General features: G+C 38.7%; 3 protein-coding genes across 7 annotated transcripts; 1 reads left to right on the top strand and 2 right to left on the bottom strand.

Moving 5' to 3' along the window:
- The first annotated feature begins 799 nt into the window (after window positions 1–799).
- LOC112518241 (probable prefoldin subunit 2) lies at window positions 800–5,624 on the top strand. The gene is made up of 2 exons (XM_025125864.1): window positions 800–936; window positions 4,932–5,624. The coding sequence occupies exon 2, from the start codon at window positions 4,936–4,938 to the stop codon at window positions 5,374–5,376; it is 441 nt and encodes a 146-aa protein (XP_024981632.1). The 5' UTR covers window positions 800–936; window positions 4,932–4,935; the 3' UTR covers window positions 5,377–5,624.
- Window positions 5,625–5,961: 337 nt separating this feature from the next.
- Window positions 5,962–6,608, bottom strand: LOC112518311 (preprotein translocase subunit SECE1). Its single transcript, XM_025125960.1, has one exon. The coding sequence runs from the start codon at window positions 6,590–6,592 to the stop codon at window positions 6,089–6,091; it is 504 nt and encodes a 167-aa protein (XP_024981728.1). The 5' UTR covers window positions 6,593–6,608; the 3' UTR covers window positions 5,962–6,088.
- Window positions 6,609–8,543: 1,935 nt separating this feature from the next.
- LOC112518573 (protein FLC EXPRESSOR-like) lies at window positions 8,544–20,454 on the bottom strand. 5 transcript variants are annotated; one of them, XM_025126316.1, is made up of 4 exons: window positions 19,858–20,454; window positions 10,750–10,952; window positions 9,679–9,761; window positions 8,544–8,908 (listed from the first exon to the last, which is right to left on the bottom strand). In XM_025126316.1, exons 1-4 carry the CDS (start codon window positions 20,367–20,369, stop codon window positions 8,771–8,773), a joined length of 936 nt encoding a protein of 311 aa, XP_024982084.1. In that variant the 5' UTR covers window positions 20,370–20,454; the 3' UTR covers window positions 8,544–8,770. The 5 variants fall into 5 exon arrangements, with proteins under 5 accessions (XP_024982084.1, XP_024982085.1, XP_024982087.1 ...); XM_025126317.1 differs by having other exon boundaries at window positions 9,679–9,755; XM_025126319.1 differs by having other exon boundaries at window positions 9,679–9,743.
- Window positions 20,455–21,127: the final 673 nt, after the last annotated feature.

Genomic DNA, 21,127 nt, shown 5'->3' with positions numbered 1-21,127 from the left:
TAGTTGATTTGATATTAACATTGATATATATATTTTTTCAAATTTTTATGATATCTTTAAATTTATATTTTATTCAAAAATAAAATCATTATTAATTTCTTAAAAACACATAAAATCGTATTATAACATCGACAGAGACAAATAATAAAATAGAACATTAAAATCGAGATGTGTCTCGTTGCATTATACGAGTACTATTCTAGTAATTATTAAAAAACATATAGGGTTCGAAATACCATACCAAGCCTCAACGCTGGTCAAGGTTATTAGAAGCGCCGGATCCCCACCCTATTCCGGAGACCCAATTGTGTGTGTTCGTTCGTGCATACCTTGTCCTAATTGAAACTGATGAACAAATTACACCTTCGAGTGCTCCCTCATTAATTCAAATGTATTCAAAAGGTTAGTGTTACGACTTAAATATTACTAAATGCTTACCCGTTAAGCTTTTATCGGATGAGCGTGATATGGATTTAGAATCTTATTCCGATAAAAGAGATAACAAAGACCGAAAGTTTTAATCAATCAATGAGTGAGAAGATTATGTGGTAAATGTCTCGTTGGTTTATTAAGGTAGCATTTGATATGTAGATTAAACTGAACAAAATAACCCACATAAATGATACTAAGAGACTGTTTGATAGTTGCTGAATGATTTAATGCAAAATAATTAACTGATCAGAATCATTAGGAATGTGAGAATAGTTTACTAAAAAAATTTCAATATTTGAAGTGTTTTACTATGAAACAAACGACTTGGGGTGTTGAATGTTACTTTTTATGTCATGAATGTTAAGAAAACAAGTTGTAATTTTATATCTGGAACCTACTAACTCTGACATTTTCATTTTGTCATAGAATTAAGGGTTTCGTCGATCGCCGGTCGCTCTTCTCCCCGTCGATCTCCCCTCACCTTTCTTCATCACTGAAGTTGCAGTAAGTTGTTCTCCTTCTGCTGTTCCTCTCATATCGACTGTGTAGTAGTTATTGGCAACCCCGTGTACTTCCATTTACTAGAAAGTGAGCGACTTTCCACCGCGATTAGYGTYTGTTTCYTTTACATTATTGTGGTGTACAGCTTTTAGCGATTCATGGTATGTAGTATGTACACTTAATTGTTGCTGACTATGCAAAAAGAATCATAGTATGCTATGCTCTCACTGTTTGATAAAATGCCTAGCAGAACTCGGATTTGTTTAGAATAGTGTTGAATGACCTTATTTTTTCTTCAAATTTGTTGGGATCAAAGGGTCACTCAATCTTGGTTGTTTCAGTTTTTTAGTATTCTTGTTAGGTTTTGCAGGTTCAAAGTCAATTGTTTGTTGTTAGGGCTGTGTTATCAAGTTGTTTGCAAGTGTTAAAGTGTTTTGGAACCTCAATTTGATCCACTTGTGGTCATTGTCAATTCAAACTCATTTTTCCCTAAAAAAGGTTCTCATTTACATATTACTTAAATTCTCTACTGCTTGTCATCTGAATGACGTTGGAATTTCAACCTTTTTTTATTACCAATTTGTTACATTTGAGTTTAAGGCTTTGGAGATATGTTGGTCTTATGGTTTTTAGTGTATTTTGGATATTGGGATATCCTGATCATTTCCATTAAAGGAGGATGTGCAAGTTCCTCATATTTTTGGATGTGGATGCGGTTGTTAGATTTAAAATTCGAATTCTGCTACAAATGCTTCCACTCTGATTACATCTCTACATACAATATATAAGAAAAATAAAACCTATGTTCCCCCTTGATAGATGTAATATAATATGCATTTTTCAAAATGGATATGTTATATATAGAACTTCTTTAAGTTGGTGGACTAAATACTTAGGTCAGGTAAGAAGACAAAACAAACGTTGGATTGGATCTGGTTAAGTTTCCTTCTAAGAATGCATAGTTCTGACTTCTGACAGTTCTACACATAACAGTATATTAGCTACTTTGGGACCAACTAGAGTAAAGCAAACACACACGAATGAGGGTTGTAGATACTATCATACTACTAGGCACCCTCGCTTCACCCGTCCAGAATAAATGTCCACAATAAAAATGACACAGTTTTAGAAATGTGTAATTATTACATTTCTTAATTAACTAAATGATAATTTATCATTAATAATAGATGGAGTAATGAATTTCTCCATCTCATAAATAAGGGTAATTGGAAAGTAGTTGCTTACCAAAGAAAGTGGACACTTACTTTGGGACAAATTAAAATATAAATGTGGAACGCTTAATTTGAGATGGAGGGAGTATTATCTTCAGCATGTTGGGCATCAACAAGAGACAACTCTTTTAATAGTTTATTCAGTGGCCAAGAGTGATATATTATGTATGGTCCCCAGCCATTCAGGCCATATTTCTTATATATAGTGGCATCATATTTATTGGAACGAAGGTCGTTAATTTTATAGAGTTTAATGCGGTCATATGGTTGGAGAGGTTACTAATAGATATTTCTCCCATTCTTGTTGCATGGATGAAATCAATCGAGAGTATATATGGTGGAGAGTTCACTTTAGAGTATGCTGGTTTGGGAGATTTCTTCATCATCACACTGTGTAACATCAGTGTACTCCATTCGGGAACTTATTCTTCCACTGTTTCCTACATTTTGGTGTTCCCTTTATAAATTTGTGTTCCAAACTGCTCCATTTTACTAAATGACAGTTTTTTCAAAGTTCAACATTCAGAATTACATATCTTCTTAATGCTTGCAAATTTTAGGAAGTGCACTTTTATGTACAGCGGAGGTATCACATTGTGGGACAAGAATAGGTTGTTTGGTTGGTTTTTCATTAAGTCCTATATGGATAAAACTGTTTTTGAGAAGATTTTTGTTTTGGAGGGTTATTTCGTAGATGGAAGGAGCATGTTTTTTAATTGGGAGGAGAAAGTTCGGAAAAAACTTGGCTTTCTGCATAAAGCTCCCCCTAGAAGCTTACTGTATAAGCCACTTTCTATATCATTAAGCCACTATCAAATATTCATGTATAGCTGACCGAATAAGCTGTGAGTCCCATTCAGCTAATTAAGCTGCTAACAAACAGACCCTAACTTCCATGTGATGGGATGAGGAGGGATTCAGATGGGTTATGAAATTCTTCCACTTCCACTTATTAGCAAAAGGATGGCCTAAAGAACTTGGGATCATGCATGATAAATCCCTCTCCATTTCTATAGAGACTAGAAAACTTGTCTCGTTGATGCCCTACATGCTGAAGAACACTAAATATAAGAACCATGCCGATTTTGGGTGCCTATTAATATTGGCAATCTCCATTTGTGGATATTTATTTTCCTGTAGTTTGTATCGAAGTACCGGATACAAGCATTGTAGGTAGACATGTTGATCCAAAAACATTTTTGGAAACCATATTTAAACTCTCAGTCTACTTACTAATCGAGTTCTCAGTTTACCAATTGAAATGCGATTTTTATTCACTATGTATGTAGAGAATTATATAGAAAATGCTTATTAAATTGTTACACCTATGTAAGGGGAAGATGGATGTCATTCTATATAATCTGACCTTTTTACCCCTTTGTTAATCTTTTTGAAAGTTATGTGTATAAAGGAAACTTGTGACAACCGAGAACTCAACCATTAACATTACAAATTTTCATTTTTCTGCTGTCTACAACTGATCATTTTTCTGTCTATTTCTGGTTTCTCTACCTAGTGTCTTTCTCGCTATAGTAAAAGATTATTTTCAATTGGATTCTGAACAAAGTTAATCAATCTATACCATCACCAGGTGCGCCTTGATAAAAGGGTAAGTTGTTAGAAATTGAGTTCATCTTAAGGGCATTTGTCCTGTAGAAAATGAACATTTCAGACTTTTGGAACCAATTTTTTTGTCAGAGAATCCTTTCCTCAAACCTTTTTACAAGTCGGGGGTCTTTGCAGAAATGGTCCTTACTCCTCAGGGTAGAGGTAGGTCTGTTTACATCTACCCTCTCCAGAACCTACTCCTTGTAGAATTCACCGGGTTGGGTTGGGTTGGGTTGGGTTGGTTTGGTTGGTTTGGTTTGGTTGGGTTGGGGTTTTAATAAGTACATGTCATTTCTCATTACATGATAGGATTTTCTCAAATCAAATTTAAAATGTAGGGGTGGGGATCAATATTTAAATTTGAAAGGAGCATGCATTACAGTTTTATGTCTTAGAACTCCTCGATAACTAGGAAATCCACAGGCTTCCTGATTTGTACCTTTCCTCTTTTATTCTTGGGAGAAGAATTTTTAAATAGTGGTGATTGTAACGCCCCATAGCACAATTCTTTTACCAGCCTACCTCAATCTCGTCCATCCAGTCCTGTCCAGTCTCGTCCGCTTAACAAACACACCCCAAGGAGTTGGCTTTATCACAACATACTCCCTCCATTTGTAATCTTTGAATGGACCCATTAGTTAAATTCTTAAATTAGCGCATAATGATGACTTGAGCAATTAATAACGGTGCAACAATGGTGGTTTAGCAGTGTTATAGCGGTTAGCGGTGGCCGTGGAAATAGTGGAGGGCAAATAGCGGCACTACTTACCGCTTTTGACCACAAAATGGACCTCAAATAGCTGCCACATTTCCAAATTCGATCAGCTTTTTCCAGGCTTCCAGGCTCGTCATCTTGTGTTCTTTCTGCGCTTCAAATAATGTTGTAACTCTTGCCTTCCATGCTTCGGTTTTCATCCACGTTTCTTCTGTTCAAACAGACTTCGTGGAAAACCCTCTAATCAACCAAGATGACTGTTCATAGTACAAACTCCGATTACTGCTTTACCAACATGATAACCGCTATATCAAAATCCAGGCCCTGACCGCAATTTTAGAAAATGACTGCATTAACTGCTTAGATGATAACCGAATATGGAAACATTGGCAAAACTTTGTACAGTGTTTTGATTTATAATTCTGTTTTCTCTTCTTTTTCAGCATCATGGCTGGCATTGCTGGAAATGAACACAGAGAGCCGATCAACGAGCAGGAAGTTGCAGCCAAATACGGCAGCATAAGGACCGAAATGAATCAAATTTACTCCAAAATTACCGAACTAGAAATGGAAATAAGCGAACATTCGTTAGTGATCAATGCCATACAGCCACTCGATCCAGCAAGGCGTTGCTACAGAATGATCGGAGGCGTGCTGGTGGAGAGAACCATCAAGGAAGTGTTACCAGCCGTTCAACAAAATAAGGAAGGAATCGAAGTGGTAATTTCTCGGCTTAACGAAGCTTTGGAGAGGAAGAAGAAGGAGCTGACGGATTTTGAATCTAAGTACAAGATTCGGATCAGAAAAAATGACGGGGAACCCGTGGATGATAATAGCAAGAAAGAAGGATCGGCACAGGGAGTTCTTGTGGGTCCCGCAAATGCGTAATCATTTTACGTATGTTTTGTGCTCCTTAATATTTTCTTAGTTCATGTTATTATTGCGTTAGCGTAAACGATGAACACGGGATGATTGAAAGGTTGTAGGATTAGATCGTTCGTAGTTGGTGCTTTTTGGTGTTCGCTACTTTCTTGCATCAACAATGGGTGAAAGGGGTTAACCTCGGGTGAGTTACTTGTTTGTTTGAATGAAAGAAAATGTTTCCATAAAATAAATGGTGATTTCTGGGTTTTATCCCTATCGTTAAGAGGTGAATCTTGTTTGACAAAAAAAAGTCTGACTTTTAATGGTTCTAAAACCTTCTGAATGATTTTATATCTTGGATCTTCCTTGACCATTAAGAACCTTAATTTCATTGTACATAATTACCAAACAATTATATTTTATTTTATATTATATCATGAAAGCCTCTTAATCATTCTGACTACTTAATCATTTTGCATCAAACCATTCAGCAATTGCCAAACATCCCGAATATTCTTGTTCGTCTGAATGAAAGAAAATGTATTGCTGAGCGACTTTGCTGAATTAAAAATTGAAAATGATAGGGTTTATTTCTATTTTTACCGATATAAAAAAACACAAAATTGATTATACTGCAACACTAATTGGTACATGATGACGTGGTGCAATCAGAGAGGGGGTAGAACACAGTACAAACATAGAGCTTCTCACACTTGATTCCAGCTTCTCCTTCCCATTATCCAAAAAAATCTTGAACCCCACGGCCGGCGAATACCCGATCGGAAAGCTCCGCCAAAACGGCATTAACAGTAAGCAGAACGACACTCGAACCAGCAATAACACCAAGCACAACCCCCGTCGTTCCGATGACCTTATTGAACGCCGGCCACTCAATCTGTCCAATCTCCTCCGCTACTCCACCCCATATACTTTCATCCTTCCTAATCTCTCTCTCCATCATCGCCTTCTTGATCTCAGTACCCAGTTCAGATAATTCCTCATCGGAGGGAGGTTTTTGGGTGGTTTCTGATTCTGCGGTTGTGGGTTGTTCTTGTCGTTCTTCGGCGGCGTTGACGATGACGGCGAATCGGTGGTCTTTGTTCCCGTTTCTGGCGGTGAGAATGGTGGTGGTGGTGGTGGTGAAATTGAGGGTGGATTTGATTGGTGGGATGTTTCGATATCCGGTGGGTGTTCTTATCGACAGCGGAGATGGCAGGAATTGTGAGAGAGAAAGTGCCATTTCCAACTCTCGACTAACAATATTTTCCACCAAGAAAATATTATAAGTATATTCTTAAACCAAAACTACTAATAAAAAATACGTAAATAAATTAATAATACTTCCAAAAATATTTCGTTTTACAATTAAAAATAAAAATGATTAAAAAATATATAATTATCATATTTTTTTTATTAACAAAATAATAGTTTTACTTTTACTTATAGAAAGAAATGTTCTTCATATAAATTAGATGTAGAATGAAAGAATAAATATTTACTTTTAAAAGTAAATACTTATTTTAATACAATATAAAATAATAACATATACATTTATTTTATTACAGAAAGAGTATTAAAGTAAGTTTGTTGCTTTCCTATTCATAATACAAAAGTTTTGTAAAAGAAGATATATTCATGATGTAAACGAGCGACTAAATGATGTATGGATCATTAGTGTAGTGTGAGCAGGGCCAACCCGCATCAATTCACATGTTGGATCAGTCATATTGGTACTTAAAAATACTTGGGAAAAATTGATGCAAGAAGGTTTCAAACCTGAGACCTCAACAATTATATTGGTGTATGCTACCACTAAGCAGGTGCTATTTTTCCCCTTATTACTTTTATCTTTCTCGTTCTAAATTTCTTTCATCAGCTTAAAATTGTTTTTTTCCTCATTTAGTGTCAATACGAAATAAATTTAATTATATTTAACAATCAATATTTTATATGTTTTTTGTTTTGAAAAAACATCGATAATATTTGAAATCTTATTATTCTTTTTCTATGCATGATTTTATCAAACATGTTTACATAGACAATGTAAATAGTTATCTTTTGTTGTTGCATCGGTTGAATTTATACATACATATTCAAGTTTGTGTTCTAGTTTTAGTAAAATGATATAAAATTTCTATGTAACGACTCTTTTAAACTTTGTTTTTTTAGTAAAATGATATAAAATTTCTATGTAATGATTCTTTTAAACTTTGTTTGATAATTAGCTTCAAATAGCAACCATTTGAGCATACCATACTACTCTCCAAACAATCAATGTAATTCTTTTAAGTGTATAGTACGGAAAATGCAACCCCCCGACTTCCACGGAGGACAAAAGTCCGGATACCACTTCGCCAAATGCCTTTTTGGTAATCAATGTAAAATGTCGTTTTAGCACGAACATGTGTTAGGTTCTATTATATGTTAATGTAGTTTATTTTTTTTATTTACTTTAAATGGTTCTTTTTATAATATGGTTGTTACTTTACATTAATATGAAGTTTTAAGAATTAAAAATAATTGAGCAAAGTTTATTATAATACACATTGTGTGTGAAGTTGTTGTTCGATAACATCATGTTCAACATTGTTACACATCCAAAATAATTTAGTGTTGTTTTGCATAGGGGCATTTTTGAACGCTTTCGCTCAGGACACCAAAAACTCTAGGACCGCCCTGAGTGTGAGGGGAAACACGTGACACTTTCACAGGTCACTAAAGTATCGAATTTGGTAAAGTTTGAAAAAAGAAAACATTTATAATCAAGACAGTAAAATTGTTCATTATGTGTGGATAATGAGATTTTGCATGAGCTAATCCCAGTAAAACTTTTGGAGGGTCTCATTGGCCCAATAGATTTATTGGAGGGTCTAATTGGTCTGGGGGTTTAACCATTACTTTTCCAACACAACCGGAATTGACACAGGTGGGTAGGTAGAGAATACCCAGGGGTGCGAGACAACTCTCTCTTGGGAACTCGGCAAAATAGCCCCATAACTCCGGGAGAAAGGGTGTGTCTCCTTAAAATGGGGGTCGCAATAACCAGGCCCGCGCGACTGTTTTCCAAAAACACAGGTCTTCACAAAGTCGTAAGACCATGTATGGGACGGATGCATTCCCAGTGTCAGAAGTCTACTTACATTCTACCTTTCAAACTCCACCTCTAGGTGGAATGTACTCAACTTGTTTGGTTTGGTTTAAAATTGGCCCATTTAGTAATGAAAATCTTTATAAATTGCTTTCAAGTTAAAATTGCCAGATTCAATAAGCAGGTTTTCATATTCAACAGGTTATGGATAAGAAAAGGGTCGAGATGAAATCCGAACTCACAGGAACCAATAGATGATGCCTCCCAAATACCTAATGCTGAATATGAAAAAAACCACGACTCCATGTATTGCCAAGTGTCGAACAAATTTCATCCGTGTGCATTGTTAGGATGTTGCATGTCATACGGACCACGAGGTACACCTCCAGGGCCATACTGAGCATCAACCATTCGATGTTGCATGTCATATGGACCATGGCCATATTGAGGATCAACTCCGCCCTGAACCTGAAATGTGCAACAATGGTGCAATTCAAACGTAACCGTTAACCTCTTGTTTGGCATGCTTGTCCAGGATTTGGACCCTATGCGCATTTGGTGGGCAGATAGGACTCGGCACGACAGGAGTGGACTGGAATGGCGAAAGTGAGGTAGGCGTGCTGAATATATTGTGCAAGTTTTGGGGTTTTAATTTGACATAGGCAGTTTAGTAATTATACCAATCTTATATCATCTCCCTGATTTTATGCGCACCTATTTACTCAGTCCTATCCTATCATGTCCAAGTCTTAATGTCACACTAAACATGGGACAAGTTCTATGGGCCGTCTATCCAAACACTTATTCGGTAAACGCTTACTGGGTAAGATTGGACATTATCACTTACCTTATCGGGCAAGATTTTGGTCAATTTACCAGGTAAGCACTTACTGGGTAAGACTCTCGGTCCTTGCTATTGCTCTTACCGGGTATAATTCTCGTTCCTTACTATGTTTATCCGATAAGATAAGGTGACTTGGTAAGCGCTTACTCAGTAAGTGTTTGGTAAATGGACCCTTAGTCCTCTCTCATCCTGTCCGGCATACCTAACGCACGTGCACAAATTCTTTTTCCTCAATCGATGTAACAAACTTCCAGTCTTTCCTATTTTGTACCCATATTACCTATCAAACTGGTTTCCAGCACATGTGAATAAGTTCTTAACAAAAATAAAACTATGATCCGACTTTGGTAATAAATGAAAACAGAGACCCAATTTAAACAGAAAAATCACATACCTGATGCGCAGCATAGTTGCCAGGATATGCATTACCACCATAACCCATATCATGGTTGCCAAAACCTGCAGCATATCCTGTTCCTGTTTCAGTGAATTCCATCCAATTTACTAGCTGGCAACAAGAATATAGTAATAACGACAATCCCCCTCACGTATATAATAAATGCAACTTTCGGTCGGATATGGTTCAACAGAAGTGCCAACCAGCCCATTACACCCATCCCAAAATAAATATCATCAATGAAAAAGGATCACAATTAGAAATGTGTAAATGTTATAACTTTTAATCAACTAAAATGGCAATTTACCCTTAAAAATAGAGGGAGTTTTGAATTTCTCCATCTCATAATTCAAAGTAGAATGGGGAAGTAGACTCTTAGGGTCCATTTGGTTTGACTGATTGTTTTTCAGGGATTTGGAATTGGAAGGGTATGGAATCATTTGGTGTGTTTGGGTTGTAGGATTAGGAATAAAATTGACTTCAATTCTTTATAAATAATTTATTAATTTTTTTATAAGAAACTATAAAAATAATTAAATTACCTTTTTATTAATTAATTATTACAAAACAAGTGTTTTTAACATATTTCAAAAACATTATTACAAATAAATCCTATGAAATCCCGCGAAATACCAATTACCCTCATGGGATTCTAAATCCCATGTTTGTGGGATTCCATTGAAATCCCAGGATTTCAATTATGGACTTTCTTTTAAACCAAACATGGGGTCCCACAGAATCCCGCAAACCAAATGCGCCTTTTGAAGGCAGACACTTATTTATAGATCAACTGAAATAGAAATGTGCATACTTATTATGGGATGGAGGGAGTATATCCCACTCGTAGGGTGGGGTCAGTGGTGGGATGTATGCAAACCTAACTTCTACTCCGGAGGGTAGAGCAGTTGTTTCCATAAAGACCACCAGCTTTCAAAAATATGTAAAGTGCTTGGTCATATGTAAACATCCAAAATATCTCTAAGAACAATCTTGTGAACTAAAGTGAATGTCATCAATACGTTGTAACAATATTGATCTGCAAAGCGGTCATTTTGGCATGAAATTTACCAGGAGTAGCTGCTGCAGCTGCAGCAGCAGTTGCCCTTGCTCTCTTATCTGCATTGGCAAGTTCCGCCTGTAGCTTCTCAATTTCACGGGACATAGAAATCATACTTTTCTCCATTGCTTGGCTTTGTTCAATGTTACTGGCATAGACCTTTTTTTCATACTCCACTGCTGCCCTGTTTGCATCCTTATTAGAAACATTGAAACTAAAACATGCCAAGTGAGAGAATGCACCTTGTCATACAAGTAACATTAAGCAAACATACAAAAGTATGTACATAATACAAAGGCAAGAAGACACCAATGGTGCGTTTGGTATGTGAGACAGTATAGGACACAACAAAACTTGTTGTCACATGTTTGGTGCCACAATTAGACCAGGATTGGATAGGACTGAGTGAGACAAAAATGCATTTTTCCTGTAGGTGAAACAAAAATCAGAGAGATGGGGTGAGTCTGGTACTTACTGAACTACACAAGTGAAATTAACCCCCCTAAAACCTTCCACAATTCTTTCAGCCACTTACCTCACTCATGCTAGTCCAATCCAATCCCGTTTAGTCCAATACAGTCCCGTTTGTACCAAAAGCGTCCCAAAGGGACAGGATATCATACATGAGTTGACCACATAGAACAACCATTCATAAGGTGGTAAACAGGAAGTAGAGAAGACGTATGTACTATAGGATAATATACACTATGAGTAAGATTCCTTGTAATGGTTTTGGGCAAAAATTCAAATTCGGTACTAGTCGTTTTTATGACTGAAAAGTAAGCCAATATTCAAAAAAAATCACAAAGAAGGTTAATTGGCTTCTAAATCAAGTAGAAAGGACTTCATGTAATGTAAAAAAGGAATGATTGAAGAAAATGGTCACTTTGCCTTGGTCTTCTTATAGTAATTTCACTTCAGAGTTGTATGAACTCTACCTTCTCCGTTCATAACAAATGCATCCAAAGTCCCACATGTGACAAGATTCATATTAGGTTCCAACTCTTTTAGGTGCGTTTGGTAGGCAGACGGGTCTGGACAAGACGAGACTGGATTGGACGAGCGAGAGCGAGGTAGTGCCTAGACGACTGAAAGAATGATACAAATCCAGAAATCATCAAGACTAATGGAAATAAATCAAGGGAGTGGAAAGTTTATTCTAGAAGGGAAAAAAGGGCAATTATGGAAAGTGGCTAGAAATTAGTGAGAATAGTATCTTTAAAAGGGGAAGGAAGGGGTGTGCATAAGATATCTTATTTTTCTGCATTATTCTATTGGAATGGCTCTTGCATCATGCATTGAGAGAGGGATTCTCCCTGTTCCGTTTCACTTTTTAATTCCATCAGCCTTCTTCTTCCCTTAATTCATTGTTAAATTTCCTTTCTCTATCATTGATCCGACCTGCCATTTGATCTGCCGGTACCATGGAGACTCGATCAATTCAAACCCGTTTTGAGCAACAGGACGAACAAATTCAACGCTTACAAGCTGATTTGGTGGAAATCAAATCTGCCATCACTGCGTTGGACCGGGATCGTGCCGAGGCCAGCGAGTTTCGACAAGTAATGATGGGTTGGATGAAGCAGCAAGATAAATCTCCGATGGGTGGTCAAGGTGAGTTCTCTGGTACTTCACCTCCATCTCCAAAGGCGGGTGTCTATTCGGGTGTTTTCTCAGGCTTTGGGCAGACCCCTGTTCCTCCTACGATGGGTCTTCCTTGGGCAGTGAAGAAAATTAAACTCCCAGAATTTTATGGTTTTGATCCTCAAGGCTGGATCCAGAAGGCTTCTCTGTATTTTGATATCAATGGTATTCCTCCTCATCTTCGAATTCGTTTGGCATAGTTGAGCATGGTAGGAGTGGCTCAACATTGGTTCACCATTGTTAAACAGGTGCATGAGTCTCTTACTTGGGATCAATTCCAACTCGAATTGTTACAAAGATTTAGTGTCCTGGAAATTCAAAACCCATTTGAACAATTAGCCACGATTAAACAAACAACTTCCATTCATGATTATATTGACGATTTCGAATACCTCTTATCGTTGGTTCCAAAATTGCCAGAATCTCAAGCATTGGGGTATTTTATTGTGGGTTTACATGACAAAGTCAAGAGATGGGTTCGTCTCCACCGACCTCAATCTCGACTAGATGCAATGTATTTGGCCAAAGACATTGAAGAGATGCTTCGACCATCATCAAACAATGTTTCACAGTCCCGTTTTCGATACCACCATCTGGCTGGGCCGGATGAGGGTCTTCCTTTGGATCGTTCTTCTCAAGTGGGCCAGTCCAATGTTCGTGGGCCCCCACTTGTGAAACACGGTGATAAGGGGTCTTCTATCCGATTTGATTCTAGTCGCTTTCAAAATTCCCGTCAATCTGCGTCGACTCCACCGAAGATTTCTCAAGTGTTACATCGGGATCGAGGGGTTCGTTCCCTGACGCGTACCGAATGGGAGGAACGTCGTAAGAAGGGTTTGTGTTTTCGATGTGGGCAACAGTTTGGTCCAGCACACAAGTGTCCATAAGGGAAACTGCGAGTTTTACTGTTGGGAGAGGATGAATACGAGACTGAGGAAGGAGAATTGTGTCAATTTGAAGAGGTGACTACACCGGATTTACCTCCGGTTGAGGTGCCAGGTCAGGGATTATGTGCTTCATTGGAGCTTTTTGGAGCTTCTTCTACAACTTCGGGAGGCAAAACATTGAAGTTGGTAGGTACTATTTCTGATATTCCCTTGGTTGTTTTGGTGGATAGTGGGGCAACACATAATTTCATTTCTCGTCGGTTAGTAACCTCACTGGGAATTTCTTCAACTCAATTTGAGGGTCTCACTATTCAATTGGGTGACGGCCATAAGGTATTCATCAATCAAATGTGTCTTCATTTGTCTATTATGTTGGGTACTTAATTCTTTTCTGGTGGATGCGTTAGTTTTTTATACGGGTGATTTAGACATGGTTTTGGGAATGGAATGGCTACGATCTTTGGGAGAGGTCACCCATAATTGGGATAAGGCATGGATGCGTTTCATGCATCAGGGGAATTCTGTTCAACTTCAGGGATTAACGTCAGTTCACCCCCCTCGGATTCGCTTCAAAATTGCTTGACGTCTATGCCAGTAGTGCACTTGCTTCTGGGATTTTCCTTTTTCTCGATTTCGGTCAACACGCCTGGGTTGTCTTCTACTTCTTTAACCGATTTACAGCAGGTTTTGGACACTTTTTCTGCTGTTTTTCAAGCTCCCACGGGTCTTCCTCCTTCACGTGTACATGATCATGCTATTTCTTTGGTTTCTCCTCACCAACCCATTAGTGTGCGACCTTATCGACACCCCCACATCCAGAAGGCAGAAATTGAACGACAAGTCACAGAGTTGCTGTCCTTGGGAATGATTCGTCCAAGTAAAAGTGCTTTTTCAAGCCCGGTCATTTTAGTTCGTAAAAAGGATAATACGTGGCGTATGTGTGTAGATTATCGTGCTCTCAACAAAGCGACCATTCCGGATAAATTTCCTATTCCTATGGTTGAGGAACTTATTGATGAATTACACGGTGCTAGTTTTTTCTCGAAGTTGGATTTGAAATCAAGTTATAATCAGATCCGTATGAGACCCGACATTATTGAAAAAACAGCGTTCCGGACTCACGATGGTCACTATGAATACTTGGTCATGCCGTTTGGCTTAATGAACGCTCCTTCGACGTTTCAGGCTGTGATGAATGACGTTTTTCGTCCCTTATTGCGTAAATCTGTCGTCGTGTTTTTTGATGATATTTTAATTTTTAGTATGGGATAACCACTTACGAGATTTGCAGGCTGTTTTGAGCATTTTGTTGCAGAATCATTTTGTGGTCAATCAAAAGAAGTGTTCCTTTGGACAAACGTCGGTGGAGTACTTGGGTCATATCATCTCTGGCAACAATGTGGCCATGGATCCTAAGAAAATAGAGGCGGTAACGAATTGGCCAGTGCCCAAAAACATTAAAGGCTTAAGGGGATTCTTGGGGCTCACCGACTATTATCGGAAGTTTGTCAAACATTATGGGAGCATCTCCCGTCCTCTCACCGATCTCACAAAGAAAGAAGCATTTCAATGGAGTTCCGCTACCCAGCAATCATTTGAGGCTTTAAAGGCTGCTTTGGTAACCGCTCCTGTTCTAGCCCTCCCCAATTTTGATTTACCTTTTATTGTCGAGTGTGATGCCTCCGGGAGGGGAATTGGGGCTGTTCTCATGCAACAGGGTCAGCCTATTGCTTACTTCAGCAAAGCCTTGAGTGATCGCAACTTGGCAAAATCAGCCTATGAACGGGAAATCATGGCGTTAGTTTTATCTGTTCAGCACTGGCGTTCATATCTGTTGGGCACTACTTTCATAGTTTACACCGACCAAAAGAGCCTTAAATTTTTGTTACAGCAGCGCATAACCACTCCTGACCAACAGAATTGGGTGGCTAAACTTTCGGGCTACAACTTTGACATACAATACAAACCGCGTAGAGAAAATCGCGTTGCTGATGGACTTTCTCGTCGTGCTGATTCTGGTAGCCTTCTAACTTTATCTTCTTCTCCGTTATGGCTGCAAGAGGCTGAAAATTAATAAGGGAAGCTAGAGATGATACAGAATTCCAACGGATTACTTCGAATTGTTTAGCTAACCCGTTGTCACATCCTGGTTATACAATTCGACAAGGGGTATTGTTCTATAAAGACCGTTTGGTTATTTCTCGCACTTCCAAGTTTATTCCTTCTTTATTACTTGAGTTTCATCATGGTTATTACCGTACTTACCGACGCTTGGCTGCAAATTTATATTGGTCAGGCATGGTAGGCAGTGTTAAAAAGTTCGTTCGTGAATGTGATGTTTGTCAGCGTTGCAAAGCCAGTTCAACCTTACCTGGGGTTTTGTTACAGCCGTTAGACATTCCAGAATCCATTTGGGAACATCTCTCAATGGATTTCATCCTTGGACTGCCTAAATCAAAGGGGTTTGATGCTATCTTAGTAGTGGTTGACAGATTATCGAAATACAACCATTTTATTCTCCTTAAACACCCGTATACGGCCAAAAGTGTAGCTGAAATGTTTGTTCGAGAAGTAGTTAGACACCATGGGATTCCAAAGTCGATCATCAGTGATCGTGACCCTCTATTTCTTAGTCGATTTTGGCAAGAAATTTTCCGTTCTCAAGGCACGAAGTTGCTCATGAGTTCTGCTTATCACCCGGAAACGGACGGTCAAACGGAAGTGATTAACAGTTGTCTCGAATCTTATTTACGTTGTTTTGCTGCTGATCAGCCCCGTAATTGGTCAACATGGCTTCCGTGGGCGGAGTTCTAGTATAATTCGACATTCCATAGTTCAACCGGCAAGTCCCCATTAGAAATTGTCTATGGTCGTAAACCTCCGTCTGTCATTCAATTTATTCCAGGGGAGATACGTGTTCAGGCAGTAACCCAAGAACTTTGTGACCGGGATGAGGCATTAAAGCAACTCAAGTTTCACTTAGCCCAAGCTCAGACAACAATGAAGGAACAAGCAGACAAAAACCGCATAGAAGTTGTCTTTGTTGAAGGGGAATGGGTGTATGTCAAGTTGAAACCATATCGACAAATGTCGGTCACGTCGCGGATTCATCAGAAGCTCGCTGCTCGTTTCTTTGGCCCTTTTAAGATTGTGGAAAAAATGGGTCCGGTGGCTTACCGTTTGGAATTGCCTCCATCTTTGAAGGTTCATCCCGTCTTTCATGTTTCATTACTTAAGAAGGCAGTGAGAGTGGATGGCGACCAGGTGTTACCGCCAGAACTGGAATTAAGTACTGCCGATCAGCTTGTTCCAGTGGCAATTTTGGCTTCTCGTGCAGTAAATGATTTCCAAGACTAAGTCGATCAATGGTTAATTCAGTGGAAGGGGCTGCCAATCGAAGAAGCTACGTGGGAGGATGTCTTGACTATCCAAAGTCAATTTCCAGATGCAAGTCTTGAGGACAAGACTTTATTTGATGGCGGGAGTAGTGATACGAATCCAGAAATCATTAAGACTAATGGAAATAAATCAAGGGAGTGGAAAGTTTATTCTAGAAGGGAAAAAAGGGCAATTATGGGAAGTGGCTAGAAATTAGTGAGAATAGTATCTTTAAAAGGGGAAGGAAGGGGTGTGCGTAAGATATCTTATTTTTCTGCATTATTCTATTGGATTGGCTCTTGCATCATGCATTGAGAGAGGGATTCTCCCTGGATGTTTTCTGTAATTCCGTTTCACTTTTTAATTCCATCAGCCTTCTTCTTCCCTTAATTCATCGTTAAATTTCCTTTCTCTATCAAAGAACTATGGAAGGCTTTAGGGTTTTAATTTGACATGGGTAGATGAGTAATTTATCAATCTTGCCCTATCTCCTTGATTTTTGTTCCACCTATTTTGACGGACACTCAGTTGCCAGTCTAATGTCGCGCCAAACGTGGTTTGTCCTGTTCTATCATGTCTTGTCTCCAACAGCAAATGCACAGAGTGTTCAAACTCATAAATTGTAGCATACAAGAACTAATCATGATTATAAGGATCCAAAGATCCACTGGCTGCCTGATGATTTTCAGGCGCATCGCATTCTTTTCGTTCCTTCCGTTTCAATAAGATCTCATATAAGGACCTTGCTTTGATCTTTCAAATCAAACCTAATATCCCAACGAACCAAACTTTGTAACATTGTCATACTGCCTAGGCACAAACCAATAAAACCATCGAAAGCAAAACATATAGTCCACGTCCACACAAAAATCTAATAACATATTAACAATATGATTTATATGATGTAAATAATCATGCAAATTGCAACTCTATTAAATGATAAGAAGTAAAAGTGGATGGTTCATGACAAGAATCTTGCAGATTACAAGATTCTTATGGGTCTTTTTCTTGAGTGTTGATTCTCCTTTGATTTTGGGACTGTATATTTTCAATTCCTAAGCCTTGGCAATTATGAATTGCAGCATATTTGATGTCAGAGATGAAAGAAGCATACATAGATACGTTCGTCGTACATAGATGTTTTTGACGAATCACTAACGACAGAGGTTTTATTCATAATTCAAGTGTTCATTCAAAGGTGTAGCTCTTTATTCAGTGGGTGGTGACATTCGTTGAGCACGGCTGACTCGGTCAGCATCAATATATTTACCTAGGGACTGAACTAACTAAAGGTGGTCACGAGCACAAAATCAGCCAGCATTATTAATTCACTTATTGGACCCATTTACGTACTTTCTAACTCTCTCTTACCCAAATCGCACTCTTACCAGGTTAGCGCTTAGGGCCCAATGTTACTTCTAGAAAACCAAAGTACAATTTTGGCTGGCTGGCTATAAAACTAGTCATGATATACACCCAAATGTAAGATCTTACAGTGGTCAAAGTGCTGGTATGAAGAGAAAATTTAGAAAACTGTCATGCGTTATCCTTACCAAGTCTTCACTGCAGCTTACAAGCCCAATTCTACATTATTTCTTATGATCACCCATCTGCAAATAAGGAAAACGTGGCCTCAATACCCATTCCCCTGTCAGATATCGGTACTTTTTGTCATCAACACTTAAACGCTATACTCCTAATTATTTCACGGATTAACAAATCACTTTCTCCAACCTATGAATGGGTGATCAACCAAATTTGCCACTCATCTTTATATACTGATCAGGTGAAGCACCTAAAACACTTGCCTTTATATACTGATAGTTATTGCACTGCAAATAAACCACTTTGAGCCTTTTGGCTGCAAATGCATCAGTTTTCTCCTAGCAATCCCTTCTTATAAGTTATAACCTAAGTGGCTTCTCACATCGACATATGTTTAATAAGAAATAACATCCATGCCTAGCTCTTTCGCAAGCCGACGGTCTTCTTGGAAACAACCTCTTTACCTCCTGAGGCAGAGGAAAGGTCTATTCAAGGGTGGACCTACGAAGGCCCCAGCGGTGTCACATGTACCAGCTCAACAGATTTTCGCCAGTAGAACACTTTTAGATATGACAGGTGCACGAGCTAAACTTTAAAGGATGCTCTGGGATATTAGAAAATACAAGGGACATCAACCAAAAAACCGAAAAACTCTCTCGAAATCAACCAAATAAACCGAAAAAGTAAACTCGGAAAAAATAACTCGAAATGGTGGATTTCGACTAAAAACACATTGGACGACTTCGCGGGCCTTTGGCCCACCTTAAAGGTGCACCCACTCCTGGGTTTGTGTGCACCCTTGCACCTGATCCTGCTTCCAGGCCAGATATAAGGGTGTGTATGGTACGTGGGACAGGACAAGACAAGACAAAAACTTCTTGTCCCACGTCTGGTGCGACATGTGACAGGAGAGGAGAAGACAAAGTGAGACAAAAATACATTTTTACCCCACCAACAAAAACCAAGATCGGCCAAGATTGGTAAATTACCAAACTACCCATGTCAAACTAAAATCATAAACGGCTAAACCCATTTACAATTTTTCAGCCACCTTCATCACTCTCGCCCGTAACGTCCAGTCATGTCAGTGCCATAAGCATACCAACCACACCCTAATGGTTCTATTTTATTTGGTTTATCCATGCTTAGCTTTTCAACTGGTTTTAATTTATGTTCACTTTGGCAAGAGACTGAAAGTAGTCAAACTTACTCATACCTCCTATGGTTCCGAGCCCTTCTCTTTAACTACAAGTTATAACTGATTATCAGCATACCACATCCATGGAAAGCACCCCTCCCCAAAAGTATCAAGATTGACAACTAATTGATCACCAATGGCACAGAAGACAGCATACAACTCAATTGTTTCTTCCAATTTTTCGCACGCTTGGAACACCAACAGACTACCAGAAATCAACAAGAGGGATTATTTTGCTTTTAGGTATGCATTCACAGAGAATCTATTTATCACTAAGTATACCGAAGGCCAAGAGTAATGCAACACTTAATTGACTGTCATGTTGATCGTCCCTAAAACCAGTTAATTGTTTTCAAATGAAGTGGATTTTAGGTTTCTTTAGAGAAAACTAGATGAATTATACGACATTTAACAATGGGGAATGTGCCTATAACAATAGTTAACAGAGAAAAGAGGAAGATTCTGACCTTCCTCTTTGGAGTTCTTTGTGCATGGCGTCAATCTCCGCTTTGATCAGCGGAATTTGATGAGCTTTGGACCTCTCTTTAGCAAGGTCACCATGAACCTGATCCAACTTCTCATTAAGTTCTTTCCTCTCGGAACTCAATTTCTGTACATCTCCTCTGACCTGAACCAACTCAGCGCTTAATTCATCGATCAATCTGACTTCGGCCTCCATCTTGACGGCCTTCTCGTAGACCTCGCGCACTTCCGCATCTCTGTCGGCCTTGACGTTGCCGGCAGCAGAGGAGAGATGGCGGAGGTCCTGCAGCGCGAGGGAGAGTTCCTGTTTGAGTGCAACGTGAGTGGCGGCGAGACGTTGGTTGTCGACGAGGAGCGATTGAATTTCACGATGGTGGACGGCGATTCGGTCTTCGGCGGGGTGATGACGTGGAGGGGATTCACGTAGAGGACGGTGAGGGCGAGAATCTTGTCTGTATTTTAATGCATCTGATGAGATGTAATGCCTGCCGGACATTTTCACCGATTCCCTTCGCTTGTGGATACTTTGGAGGTTGTTCTATGGCGGTTCACGCAGTCCCGCCGTGTGCCGCCCCTCTCTGCTTTGTCTCCGGCGACTACTTATCGTTCGCTCGTATCACTCTTTATCCGTGTTAAATAACTAGTAAATTACAGACTTGGTCCTTATGGTTTGTAAAAATTATGAAAAGGGCTCCTAAACTTTATTCATTGCATTCTTAGTCGCTGTAGTTTGCAATTTGTTATATACAGTAATTCGTTGTTTTCCTTTTGTTAAGTGTCGGCCATCTCTCTCATATGAGGGTATTTTGGTCTTTTCACATCCCTAATTTTTAATATCTTTTATCACATTTCTCTACAACTATCCTTGATTGACGATTCCTTCATGACAACAGTTTTGGTTGAATTTGTTTAATGACGATCTCGATAAGTCCTGTAATTAGAGAGCCAAGTATGTAATATAAAAATGAACGATAAATAGGTATATATAAATATGCAAAATAGTAAATGACACATTGCAGCCGGTGATGTGAAAACCCCAATGCCAAAAATGAATAGAGATCCAGATTTATTTTAGTATACTATAAGCGTATCCGCGCAATGCAGCGAGATACATCGTGATTTTAATATTTCATTTTATTCTTTGTCTCGATCGATGTTATAATATGGCTTTATGTGATTTTGAGAAAGTGATGATGTTTTTATTTTTGAATAAAATATATGTTTGAAGATATCATAAAAATTTGACAAAAATAT

Source organism: Cynara cardunculus (assembly GCF_001531365.2).
Source record: "Cynara cardunculus var. scolymus isolate 2C chromosome LG 9, CcrdV1, whole genome shotgun sequence".
In the NCBI taxonomy this organism is placed as follows: domain Eukaryota; kingdom Viridiplantae; phylum Streptophyta; class Magnoliopsida; order Asterales; family Asteraceae; genus Cynara; species Cynara cardunculus.
This window is presented reverse-complemented; position numbering and strand designations above follow the sequence as displayed.